Source organism: Pleurodeles waltl, chromosome 3_1 (assembly GCF_031143425.1).
Source record: "Pleurodeles waltl isolate 20211129_DDA chromosome 3_1, aPleWal1.hap1.20221129, whole genome shotgun sequence".
Taxonomy (NCBI): domain Eukaryota; kingdom Metazoa; phylum Chordata; class Amphibia; order Caudata; family Salamandridae; genus Pleurodeles; species Pleurodeles waltl.
Window position 1 is genome coordinate 1896228462 of NC_090440.1, and position 14414 is coordinate 1896242875.

General features: G+C 40.4%; 1 protein-coding gene across 4 annotated transcripts in view; it reads left to right on the forward strand.

The window, feature by feature from the left end:
• LOC138285719 (alpha-aspartyl dipeptidase-like) overlaps positions 1-14414 on the forward strand; it is a 161653-nt gene that overhangs the window by 61585 nt on the left and 85654 nt on the right. For all 4 annotated transcript variants that reach the window (XM_069226030.1, XM_069226029.1, XM_069226028.1 and 1 more), the window contains one exon: positions 4422-4510. In XM_069226030.1, coding sequence (XP_069082131.1) covers positions 4422-4510 — 89 coding nt within the window. The remainder of the gene's footprint in view (positions 1-4421; positions 4511-14414) is intronic.

Genomic DNA, 14414 nt, shown 5'->3' on the forward strand with positions numbered 1-14414 from the left:
AATAAAATTGTTTTCTGAGTGGCCTCATGAAATATGGGGTCACTCAGCAAACTTATAGTAGCTCTGTGAAGGCACAGAGATCTCTGCAGGGCCGGCTGAGTCCTCTAAATATAGTGGATGGCAGTCCACCCAGAGTGCAGGGGAGGTTGATGGACAAAGAGGTGCCAACATATACTATATCTGGTCCTAACTGTGACCACTATGTAAAAGAAAAGATAGGCAGGACATTGCTCACAAAAGTAATTCTTCCTCAAAGCAGGCATAAAGTTTGAGAAAAGTTTTCTTTTCTCAAAATGTTTCCAACTTTGCATCCGCACTACACTGTACAGCACACATGCAAAGTGGGAAACGTGTCACACTTTCTGTAAGGGTAGTATTTTGACCTGGAAAAGTACCCTTCCAGTACAAAATCAACGCTTGACATCACTCATGCACTGTTACACTATGGTGCAATGGTTTGTGCATTGGCTCAAGGTAGCCTATAGTGAGCCAACACACTGGGAGAGAGAAACAGCACTATAATAGATATGGGGCTGTTCTGCTTGGTCGTATTTACACAGTGCAGCAACTTTTGCTGCTGTGCTGCATTGCATGAAAACTTAGTAAATCTACCCCTGAATGTCAAGTTGTGCACAACGATTATTTGCTCCCGATCTAATGTTTACTGAAAAACTTGAATGAAGCAGCTTGTGTGGGAAGCAGCCTTTATCACTAAGGATAAACAACGAGAAGCCTTTGCAACAAAGGCTTTATAACGAAAATGCCTTTCCAACAAAAGGCTTTTACAACGGATACCTTTTACAACAAAATCGTGGGAAATATAAGTATAGTGCCAGTAAGTAAACAGCTTTTAAATATATGTGTGTGTGTGTATATATCTATATATATATCGCTAGAGCCCCAGCCACATACATATGTATTTATATTGTTGATTTTTGATATATATATATATATATATATATACACACACACACACCACGGCACGGATGCCTTTCCACAAAAAATTTAAGTATTTTACAAGTAAAATTAAACCTATATATATGTCTACATAAAAATAAACCTATATATATGTACACTGATGTACCCATCCTCCAGGTAGACCAATAGTTAGTATGAATCAATCACTACTTGAGAACACCTCACGATATTTGGACCTGTTTTTATGCACCTTTGTCACAGAATTACCTTCATATTTGCGTGACACCAATGATTTTCTGGCCAAAATACACGACATCCCATGGCATAAAGACTACTTATTGGTCACCATGGATGTAGCATCACTATACACATCCATTAAACATCAATATGGATTACAGGCCTGTAGGTACTTTCTACAAACACGATCCATTGAATTTTTGGAGCATACTAATATGCTCTTATCGATGCTACAATTCTGCCTGACACATAACCTGTTCCTCTTTGATAATGAAAGTTTTTTACAAAAACAAGGGACAGCTATGGGGGCATCCTTTGCTCCCACCTATGCCAATTTATATATGGGCTGGTGGGAGAAGGAGGTGGCATGGTCAGAAAGCAATAACATCTATATGGATAAAGTGATACTGTGGGTGCGATATATCGACGATTTGTTTATTATCTGGGATGGCACAGAACAACTGCTGTTGGAATACATAAATGTATTGAATAATAATCAATTCAACATTTATCTAGATGCCATCTATAATAGAGATATCATCTCCTTTTTGGATGTCCTACTACAAGTAGAAAACAATCATTTAAAGACATCTATATATCGAAAGCCCACGGCTTGTAATTCTATATTACATGCCAATAGTGGACATCCTCATGCACTTAAATGGAGCATACCATATAGCCAGCTACTGCGGGCCCGCAGAATATGCTCTGATGAAAACCAATATGAGTTGGAATCTAAGGCAATGGTGGACAGGTTTCTAAGCAGAGGTTATCCTCCAAAAATCTTAAATGATGCATTACACAGAGTACGGAACAAAAGCAGAGAAGAGCTACTTTTTAATAACATAGTGACTAGCAATGATTTCCAACATTCAGCACCTAGAATATTCCTGCAGTATAATCAACAACATAAGTCACTAAGAACTATACTCCAAAAAAATTGGTATGTTTTACAGAACGATCCCATTATCAATGATCATATAGAAACCCATCCGTCTATAACATTTCGTAAAGCACGTTCTGTGGGAGACTATCTAACCAGAAGTTATTTTTCAGTAAAAACCAATACATCTTGGTTGAGCCAAAAAAGTTTGGGATTTTGGAAATGTGGCCATTGCAAGGCCTGCAAGTATGCTCAAAATACATATAAATACCAAACTTTTGATGGTCGTCAGTGCGAGATCAAAGACCGGATCACATGTGACACTGAATTTGTGATTTATGTCATCGAATGTGGATGCCAGAAAAAAAATATATTGGAAGTACCATTCATAAGTTAAAAGTTAGGTTCTTACAGCACTTTAGAGCCATAAAAAATCAGGATAAAACCTATCCTCTGGCCAAACATTTTTGGGAAGTACACAAAGGAGAATGTGGCACTTTAGCTTTTTATGGCATCAAACACATTAAAAACAATCCTAGAGGTGGTAATAGAATGCTCGAGCTCAGACAAATGGAATCCAAGATGATTTTATTATTGGGTTCTGAGTCCCCATTGGGGCACAATCTTGAGGCTGAGCTCCATGTCCATCTTAGATGAAAATACATCGTTTATTGCTTTTTAGATAGAGACTCCCTATGCCTTTTAATCTTAAAAATAGTAGTGCTAATTTAGTAGTATGTTATTTATATTCCCTTTTTGGGAAGATGGGTGAGAAGATCATAATTAACTTAGATGATCGTGCCATGATGAAATCTGTAAAATGGACATGACTGAATAACTTTCCCTAGTTTGAATTCATATTACAATCTGATGAAATCTAGATGGAGTAAGTTCGTATACAGATCTGTACTGTACCATTGATGATGACTGTTTGATTTTATTTTATTCTCCTATAACTTGGCGAATGTAGAATACTAAATATCATACATAGAGGTATATATGCACATTTAGATTATGACATGGACCAAAAGATTAATAGATCTGGTTGTTTTAATTGGAGTTTTTGTAACACTTTTATGCACTTTATATGCTCTTTTGCACTTATTATTAGTTTAGTCTTTCAGCACATTGCACTTTATGCTAAGGCCTCATTTGAATACAACATATTTATAGGTGTGTCTATGGAATCACCTAATATACAGATAAGGACAGTGAGGAATTAGATCTGATTATACAGGCATCAGATATATACCATAGTACTATAACATAACTATTGTCACTGTCAAAACATGATTTTAATACAAGACATTAATTAGTTATTAATAAATATATGTATATATAACGAATGATAATTTAAATATTGAAAAATACGATATTACAGTTTCTTCGTTTATATTTATACTATTATTGTTCCTGTTATTTGATTAATGTTTTTATATGATCAAACATTATGAATTATTGGAAGCTATTGTCTTTTTGCCTATTATATTTATTATTTAATATTTATTCCTTAGGACTGTCTAATCTCAACTCTGATCTTATCTGTGAATATTGGCATCAATGTAGGTTCATTCCTTTATTAATTGTTGTATTTAAATAATTATGATTATACACTTCAAAATGGCCGCCGCGTTTGTAGTACATCACAGTGTTATGGAAATAAATGTAGGACTTAATAGCTATATGAAAATGATGTCGGCTGACTAGCCAAACTGTCCAGTAGAAGGCGTTTTGCTGAAACGCGTTGACAGACATCTCACTTGGGACTCTGAATTACCTGTATAAGAAAAATAAATTCATGAACTAAATACGAGCGCTTTGGACTTTATTGACTTCGAGACTTGGGAGATACGAGATGGGATCGGTGCAGCCGTCAGATGGCTATCAGTCCATCTGTTGAAGAAATAATATATATATATATATATATATGGTTTATACTTGTTAAATACTTACATTTCGTGGTAAAGGCTTTCTTTGTAAAGGCATATTCGTTGTAATAAATCTCCTTGTAAAAACCTTTCGTTGTAAGGGCATCTTCGTTATAACGCTTGTGTTATAAACCCATCCGTTATAATGGCATTCTGTATTCTGTCATACATCCGCTTGTGTACCACTGTGGTCCTACTAATCATGGATAGAGCTGTTCACCCATTACACGTATATTGGCAAACATTTCTATTTTTCTCTTCAGATAATTAAGTGTAAGCTCTGTCAGCTATTACTGATAATATGCCTGGCTATTTATTGACTTATCATTGATGTTAATTTTACCTTTGTTTGTCTGTAAAAAGCACCATGCATATTTTAGGAATACTTGCCATTTTTACCAGCATTCTGAATGGTGTGTGTTTTTTCTCCTTGCCCGATCCCTTTTGCCTTCCAGACAGGTGAAAAGAGTGTTATTTGTTCCTTATGCTCTTCATAACAGAGACGCCTATGCCAAGACTGCGAGGGAGAAGTTTGAAAGCTTAGGTAAACTTTTATGCACATTAAGCAATTGTTATTTTGTGAATTCTCTTGAAATTGCATGCTCGGTATACTGGAGCACAGAGGAGACAAATATGCATTTTTTGTTGCAGTTTTATATAGTGCAGACTTTCCCCATGGGTATTAGGACATTTTACATGAACACCAGATTACATTACACAAGGTCAGATTTTTCTAGGCACAGGGGGTTAAGAGATCTGTCTAGAATCCATTGCTGGAAAGTAGGGGATGCTGCCAGCAGCTATGGACCAGGGAAAGATGCTGAATTTCTCCTGGTGTCATTTTCCAGCATTGGGACATAATTCAGCAGCGCCCAGACATTGTCTGCATTCTTTATATGTCCTGCTCACTCCCGGCTCGTGCTGTTGGCCGCAGTGGGTGAGTGGGTTTAAAAACATTGTTCTGTCGGCGTGTGGCTGGGGGTGTGGCGTATTAGGGCAAATTGGGGGCGTGGAATGCAGGCTACTCAGGCTTCTAACACCAACTGACATCATCTCTGGATTCCTCACAGTAGAGGAAATACTGCTGGAGAATAGAGAAAAAAGTCACTAATATAAGACTACAGGTAATCAGCACAGACCAACTTCAATATCGGGGTCTGTTCCCTGCATCCATGTACATATTTCTGCCTGTAGTGAAGAGATGTTAAGTACGGCCGTAACAGATGAGACTGAGGTGGACTAAATAAAGGAGAGTGACCCAAGGAGGAATGTAGCGATATATTATAAGTCTTTGGTGCTATGGGTAGCCACAAACCAACTGTTTTTGTTGCTTCATTGTATAGCATCTAACAAACTGTAGGTCTAATCATCAGTTTGGGGATAGAGGCTAGTAGACTTGAAGTTGTCCTGAACCTACAATGTAAAGTATTCTAAAATCTGGAAATGAACTGTACATCTCTGTCCAAATTTATCTCTAAAGGTAAACCATGTAATTGTGCTATCTCTTTCAAGAATATTATACTGAATTGAGGTGCCGTTGGTAATTTGGGCACAGCAATGAAGTAGGTACATTTAGTAAAGTAGTCTACTGCAATTATTACTATGGTGTTTTTCATTGAAGAGGGAAGGTCTATCATAATTAGGCCTGGGCAGAGTTTGCGGCGGTCTGCTACGCGGAACCTCGGCAAGTGCCGAAAAACCTCCGCCTCCCACCACTGCTCAAGTTCAGTAATCTCACGTACGCTCAGGAATGTATAAATTTTTCTCGCTCGTGCTCACCAACTAAACATTGGCGAGCAAGAGAAAAAAACTCTGCTCTGCATCACTTTGCGGAGTTTTTCGGAACTCCGCACTCAGTGCGGAACGGGGAAAACTCCATGAACTCCGCTGGTGGAGTGGAATTCTTCGTCCACCCCTAATCATAAAATTCATAGACATCTTTTTCCAGAGACCCTCAGGAGTTATCAGAACTTAGGGGCCTGCTCGTTTCTGATGGGAGGACTTCTTATGGGCACAAATGGAATATTGTTTAACATGTTTGCCCACATCTGTTCTTACAGTGGCCCACCAAAACGTTCTAGTAACATGTCTTCTTTTCTCCTTGATGCTGTGTATCTGTAATTCAGATGAAGAAAAAACTGTTTGTCTTTTTGAAAGAAACAAATGGTGCCATCTTTGTAATCTTCTTGAATCTGACATTATGGATCCCAAGAGGAGAGACCTGCTTTTAACAGAGTCAAAAATCCCTCTAAAGTGGATAGGCTACAGGGCCAGAATGTGAGGGTCGTTTATCACAGGTCTCAAATGGAATGACAGGGCATCTGCTTTTCTGTGCCCTTCCCTCATCTATTGTGATTTGGCATTGAAACCTGGAGTAAAATAATGTCCACCTAGCATGCTGAGAGTTGGTACATTTCAAGGCTTTGAAGAATTTTTAATCTTTATGATACTTATACACTGTTACTGGATATAAAGCCATCTCTAGGTGATGTTGCCAGTGAACAAAAGTCCCTTTGATTGACAATTATTCCATATCGTAGCCAGTGTAATTTTGTTCTTTACAAGAAAGCTTCACGATGCACAACTTAAGTCAGCGGTCCTCGTTGTGACAGGATGGATAGTAAGGTGAGTGAAGATGCATCACAATAAAGAGCAGGTTTTGATCAGCATGCCTTAAGATGGGAGCCGTAGTGAAGCTGCATTTCAGTTGATGATTGGAATGATGTTCCCTTTCTTGTCAGTTGTATAATGGAGGCTGCTACTGAAGAGAAGGATTCAGTGAAGCGTCAACAAAAATTCGCAAACTCTAGGGACCTCTGTATCTCCCTCACATTGTGGAGTTTAGGCCATTCAACTATCGCAGTCACTTGTTTAGAGTCTATACTCATTCATTTATCTGAAAGATCAAATCCGAGGAAATGTAATCACTGAACTTCAAACATGCTTTTATAGCATTCATCATATAAGGAGTGGCCTCTTGGACCTCTCAAAAACTACTTGCATATGCTGCCGTGCCTTTTCAGATTTTGGGAACAAGTTAGTGTATCATCTACTTAGATAAGGTTAGAGGTGGTAAAATCACCACTTAAATCTAGTTAAGTGAAGATCTTGGCAGTGTGGACATGCTCTTGGAAGACTGAAATTAATGGTAAATGATAATGATTCTTTACTGTGATATTGTTAAGTTCTCAGCATTCCACACACTCAACTCCGCACTGGATTTTGGGATGAAGAATATAGGAGCACCTGCAGACAATGCAGAATGTCTAATGAGGCATTTCACGACATTTTCCTTAATATATTTCTTTAAATGTTCACCCTCTTTAATGGGCAATGGATAAATCCGACCATGCAGAATCATTTAGTTTGAAATCAATTCTATTGCACATTCATATTCCCTATGAGGAGGTAGAGATTCTGTTCCCTTCTCCCTAAGCATATCTTGAAATTCTGTTTATTCTTCTGGAAGGTTGTTTTCGTTTTCAATAATGTTCAAAATAGAACATACCGCTAAGAGTTTTAATGGTGAAGTTCAGTCTCTGGGAAAATAATGTCCTTTGCAGTGAAGTGTAAGAAACGCTGTGTACGGGTTTGAGATTTATATGTAGTGGTGGATTTGTAAAGATAGTCTGCTATCCTCAAGCCCTTCCATTGGAAACTGTCAGACTTGGGCTGTGGCATTCAGAAAAAGCAAACAACATGTGATCTTTGACTTTTTCCCAGGTTATTCGGTGAGAATCAAATGAACCACCTTGTATATTGAGAGGTTGTTGACAGACCAGTGATCAGACCAGCAGAGGTTGCAAAAGCCAAGAAACATTGGAAACCACAATCCTCCCGCAAATTTCTAAACACTAAAATACTAACAATACTGTAGGACTATAATGAATGAATCAGGAAGACCAATAATAGCTGGAATAAATTCAGTACTGCAACCACTGTCTATCTATAAGTGAATTGTTGAATCCTGTGGTTAGTAAAACACTGACATACCTGCAGGGGATGTTATTACACAATGAAACAACATAGAGGAGTTATCAAACAAAATGGCTCTATTCACTATGGAGGTACTCAGGCCCATATTTATACTTTTTGATGCAAAACTGCGCCAATGCAGTTTTGTGTCAAAAAAATTAGCGCCGGCTAACGCCATTCTGAAGCGCCATGCGGGCGCCGTATTTATTGAATGACGTTAGCCGGCGTTAGCCGCCGGCGCTGTCTGGTGTGCGTTAAAAAAAACGATGTACACCAGGCAGCGCCGGCGTAGGGGGAAAATGGCGTATGGGTGTCCAGAAATGGTGCAAATCAGGCTGAGGCAAAAAAAATCGCCACAACCCGATTTGCGCCATTTTTTTACGACGCCCATCCCCCATTGAAATGACTCCTGTCTTAGCAAAGACAGGAGTCATGCCCCCTTGCCCAATGGCCATGCCCAGGGGACTTCTGTCCCCTGGGCATGGTCATTGGGCATAGTGGCATGTAGGGGGGTACAAATCAGGCCCCCCTATGCCACAAAAAAACGAAAAAAAAAAACTTACCTGGACTTACCTTAATGTCCCTGGGGTGGGTCCCTCCATCCTTGGGTGTCCTCCTGGGGTGGGCAAGGGTGGCAGGGGGTGTCCCTGGGGGCAGGGGAGGGCACCTCTGGGCTCATTCTGAGCCCACAGGACCCTTAACGCCTGCCCTGACCCAGGTGCTAAAATCCAGCGCAAATGCGGGTTTTTTAGTCCCGCCCACTCCCGGGCGTCATTTTTGCCCGGGAGTATAAATACGACGCATATGCATCGCAGTAATTTTTTAAGACGGGAACGCCTACCTTGCATATCATTAACGCAAGGAAGGTGTTCACGCAAAAAAATGACGCTAACTCCATGAACTTTGGCGCTAGACGCGTCTAACGCCAAAGTATAAATATGGAGTTAGTTTTGCGTCGAAAAAAACGACGCAAATTCGGCGCAAACGGAGTATAAATATGCCCCTCAATCTGCATACCTTCATACGAAGTGTGAATAAGGATTAGGACTTTACCACTTCTAACCAGTGCCAAAGTGCTTGTGCTCGCTCCTTTAAACATGGTAACATTGCCTTACACCCAATTGGCATATTTAATTTAGTTATAAGTCCCTAGAAAAGTGGTACTACATGTACTCAGGACCTATAAATTAAATATTACTTGTGTCCCTGCAGCACTTATTGTGCCACCGACTTACATAGCCCTTTAAACATGTCTCAGACCTGTCAGTAATTTCTTTGTGCGCCGTTTTTAAACTGCCATTTCAACCTGGCAAAATAAATATCTTCCTAAGCCCAAACCTCCCTTTTTAATACATATAAGCCACCCCTTGGGTAGTCCTTAAACAGCCCAGAGGGCAGGGTGCAGTGTATTTAAAAAGTTGGACATGTACCTCTACGTTTTACATGCCCTGGTAGTGAAAAACTCCTAAATCAATTTTTCCCTACTCTGACACCTACCCCTCCCATAGGATAACAATGGGTTAACTTATTATATTTAATATGTGATAACTTTAAATTGGGACAAGATAGGGATTTCAAGTTTGGTGTCTATTGAATTGTAGATTTAAACCCTCTTTAATAGTAAAGTTGGATTTTAAGTCACAATTCTGAAAATGCCACTTCTAGAAACATGGCATTTACTTGTTCTAACCATTTGATGCCTGCACATGACAAGGTGTAGCTGGCAGTTGGTCTTTGTGTATTGCTCCCAGACAGTGAGACAAAGGGCAATAGGTGTTAACAGGAGGGGCCATCTCTGACTTGATGAGGGAAAGGAGCTTTCACACACACTTGCACATCACAAAGGTTCTGCCTGAGCACACTCACAAAGGGTTTGCCACTAGTCTTTTGTGATCCCAGTCAAGCTGGGGCCAGGAAATTCCAGACACCTCCTCCTTCAAAGTGGGCACCAAGTATAAATGATGGACATCACACTGAACTCTTCAGTACACCGCTGAAAGACTCAGAAGGACTGCTGTGCTACTCTGCAAGAAGGACCGCTATTCTGCTGCCTGAGTAAAAGGACTGGACCTGCATCTTGAACACAGGACCACGAGAATGACTCCAAGAGCTAGTTGACTGGTCTCCTGATGAAAGCCTCAGGGACAGAAAAGGCTTCAGCTTCCTTGAATCCAGCACCTGAACTTTGTCTGCTGTGAATCCTACCTCCCAAGTGGTGCCTCCCCAATCCTGGACTCTTGGAAGTGGGCCGGAAGGTGCTCTGCCAGTTCAGTTGTGGTCCTGAGAAGCAGAACCAATGCAGCGCAACACATCTCCTCGCATCCCCTTCAGAACTGCTGCAGTGTGACACATCCCCGACACCAGACCTTGTATTGCAGCATTCTCTGAACTGACGTTGATGTAGGCCTTCCCATCGCAAGTCCCTCGTCGACAGCATCCTACATAATGACACAGGACTTTGCAAGCTCCTCGTTGATGGAATCCTCAGTGACTATGCAGGACTCCACACTGCAGCTCCTCAGAACCGCTGCTGCATAATGCGTCCTCAATGCAGGAGCTTGCAGCGCTCCTCAAATCAGGATTTAAGTACCTTTGTTCAGTGGGCCTAACTTGGTCCCTGTAGAAAATGCACGCTCCATTGTATTCGGCCTGAACTTGTGACTTTGTCCTGGTCTGGCAGGACCAGATAATCACAATTGGCACTTTGTGCTTCTAGGCATTATTTCCACCTAAATGTTTAAAACTACATATCTCTGATCCGACTGATTGGATATTTGTAGTTTTAGTTTCAAATAATTTATTACATATTACTGTATTTTTCTGAGTTAGTGTGGGATTTTTCATGTGTTGTGTTTTTCCTTTATTACTGTGTGAAGTGCTGCATAAATACTTTACACACAGACTGCTTTGTGCCAAACTACCAGAAGGTTGAGCACATGTTAAATTGGGGTTTGATTGTGTCTCACCCTGACAGAGATTATGGTTGCTGCTTGAGTAGTGTCCCCCAACCAGTAACCCAGTTTCCAACATGAACTGACTGAATTTCATGAAAATCTTAATGCACAAAATCCACATCTACAGTTTCAATTACATAGGAAACCTGTTCGTTTCCTCAAAGTACATTGACATAAATTGAGGAAAACCTGTAACAAAACAATGTTTGCAAAAAACTGCAGTCAAAGATACATTTTTAGACCCAGGAAGCTTCCTTCTACAAAAACTCATAGGTGTCCAAGGCTGGTCACGACGGTCGTTCTTTTACTTAGGAGGGCTTCTCTCTGAGGTAAAGGAAATTCCCTTCTATAGTCACTATACAGACTGATGGGAGTAGCAGCTGCCAGTAGGTGTATCCATAAAGAAACAACTAGGAGGAGGAAAAATCAAGTGTCAAAAACCTCCAAGGGTGGATGGAATGACTGGCAAAAAGAACCACATATCAACAGGTAAATCCCAAGTAAAATTCCACAAGACTTCAGTTGGCGAGGAAATACTAGTAAATGAACAAGGTTCGTTGCAATGTATTGTTCCTTCAGAAAAGGGTTTGCTATATACTAGAAGATGACTTGGAAGAAGATAAACAAAGAACAAGAAGTTAGGTACCACATTTGATTGGACTCAGCATACAACTTTTGATAAACGTGGGCAGGAGGCCGCCAACCCCCTGCATGATGCCCGTCAGGGAAGAGAGACCACAGGATATGGAAACACATCTCTTGCTTTGAGTGTAAGCAGCATGGAGTTAAACCACCCACCTGCCAATACCGGTATGTGCTAGTGAATGGAGGAACTCCCACGACCCACACACTATCTGCCCATAACACTACACCCAGTGCTTTAAATGGGCCGGTACTGTCCGGTACTGAGTACCAGCACTTTTTTATTTTGAGAGGGAGAGTACCTGCACTTCTTGGGAAAAACGTAATGCTTTTAATTAGAGAGTACCGGCACTTCTCAGAAATAGGCAGGTACTCTGGCACAGAGTACCTGCACTTCTATTTTTCCATTTCAAGCACTGACTACACCCATCTTAGGCTGAAGCAAGTCCCTGGGCAGGATGAACCCGGCAGCCCACATGCAGCACACTTGCCACTCTTCTTTTTTCTTGTGCTGAACGAGGCAGGCGGAAAACCTAACAATGCAAGCCATACAATGAAGCCAGATGTTCTGCTTGAAAAAATATCAGATGAGCAATATCTGGAAAAGAAGGGTGGTGGTGGCTACTAGAGAAGTTAAAACAAAGAGCCAATATAGAGATCTGCTGATGGACGCTAAAATGAAAGCAAATGATGGAAAAACAAAAAAAGAGAAAATATAAAAACTTTTATAAGTAAATGCTTCAAACGTTTCAGAAAAGTACATGTTTGCATAAAACAGATGATGCAATCCGTGGGAAACATTTATAGGAGTAGAAAAGATCAAAGAGAACACAAATCAACACCCGTGAGAGTAAAAGCAGAAAGGAATGTACCCATGTTTATTGTATATCAACAGTAATTATACCTTAAAAGGACCTGCAGTCAATCATCATCACCTGGGTAAGTCAATCAAGATAAATGTTGACTATACCTGTAATTCTAATGATGTCATGTACTTAATTAAATACCTCTTGGGTTTGGCATATGTAGGGCAAAGCAACAGGAATGCAATAGTGAGATGGAATGAGGTAACCACAGATCTATGATAGCTAGATATTTTGCAGAATGTATACAAAGTGAAACAAGTACAAAATGTGCCAAGTACTGGTACAGTTTTCCCACTATAGAGAGGATAACCTAAATAAATGGGAAATGTTTTGGATCAATGAACATGAAACATTAGTATCCATCACTGTCGCCTATAAAAACAACAACACTGTAAAATGTTTATATTTAGTTTGCATATATAATCGTGCAAGCACGTAGGTAAAAAGATAAACAGAAGAAAGAGAAAAACTGGCAATTCAGAGGTTAACACACCTGACTACAAAGTCTTATGACCGACAGAGGGAAAAACATGGATTCCGGGCGTGGGTTGACGAAGAAACGTGGGACATGCAGTAAGAGAGATTTTCTGAGTTTTCTCAGAATACAGACACCGAGGAGGAATGCTATATAATACGGTGTAGACAATTTTGTTAGGTATTTTTTGATAAATGTATATTTTAAAAATGGGTGCACTCAGTTAGAAACACAAATACCCATGAACATCCGAGGACATGTGCACCACTATCCCCATAGTTATACTTAGTTGTTTCAAAATTGACAGTGATTGGGACATCTCAGTAAAAATTGGAAGAGCCCCGGAGAAACATTTAGATAATAAGAGCAAGATAAAGGAATTTTACTAGAAGTACTTTATCATATTACTTTTAATTTCTCTTCCCCTCTGACAACCCGCCCCCCTGCTCCACAAGCACATAAGCCTGTATATTATGGCAGGTTTCTTCTTTATGCAGAAAACTCCATGAGTATGGTACTTTGGCCTGAAATGCAAGGTACCAGTCTATTGAAAACATGCTTTCGCCCTTGTATCTGATGTTGTTTTGCAGTATATTTATTCCAGTCTTTTTGGTTTTAGGAGTCTAGAGTAATCATGCACATCCGTCTACACGCTACATGCAGTGGGGCCATGCGTGAGGGTGTCCTGACCCACAGGGATTTCATACTCTAAGGCCTGATTATCAGGTGACCGTATATATATATATATGCAAGGATATTACATAACTGGAAATAATGTTTCCAGCCAGTATCCATGCACATAAATCTATCTGAGTATTTGCCACCAGAAAGGGGAATAAAATGCAGACCCGGAAAAAACAGGTCTAAATCTGCAAGCTATGCCACCAATCTGGGGACAAACCTGTTTCGTATACCTGCTCCTCTTAGCAAGTGGTAATGAAAGTGTGGGTTTGGCACTGTAGGGCAGCAGGGGACTACAGATGCTGTGGTCTGGCAGGAATGAGGGTGCTATGTTCTCCCTGTGCCATGGGAGATGGGCTGGGCAGAGACTGGGGCTATTGTGCGCTTGCATTCCGAGCCTCACGTTATTATACATCCTAGATTTCTCTATTCAGGAACAGTGGTTTAGTTATACCAGTTATATTTGGATGGAGCAGTATCTCACCAGGGAATACAGCTGTGTCCAACCTATAATTGGGCCTTAAGTGTTACAGGGGCGAGATTTAAGGGTTTGGGGTAAATTTATTTAAATTACAATAGTGGTTTCCGGCTGTGAGCTTGAGAGTAGAGGTGCATGTGTGTGTCCAGCCGGTGAGTGCAGCACCAATCTCACACAGCTAAAATACTGAGCGGTCCAACACCATGTAAGGTAGTAGCAGGCCAAAGTTCTATTTCTACCTCCTATGCTATGCATATGAGAATGCATGCATGCCAACTCTCATGCACATGCTCGAGTCTTAGCCAATAACTTTTTCTAAAACAAAGGCCTGCCCCTGAAGAGTTGGCAATGGAGTTAAAATAATAATCTACCAGTAG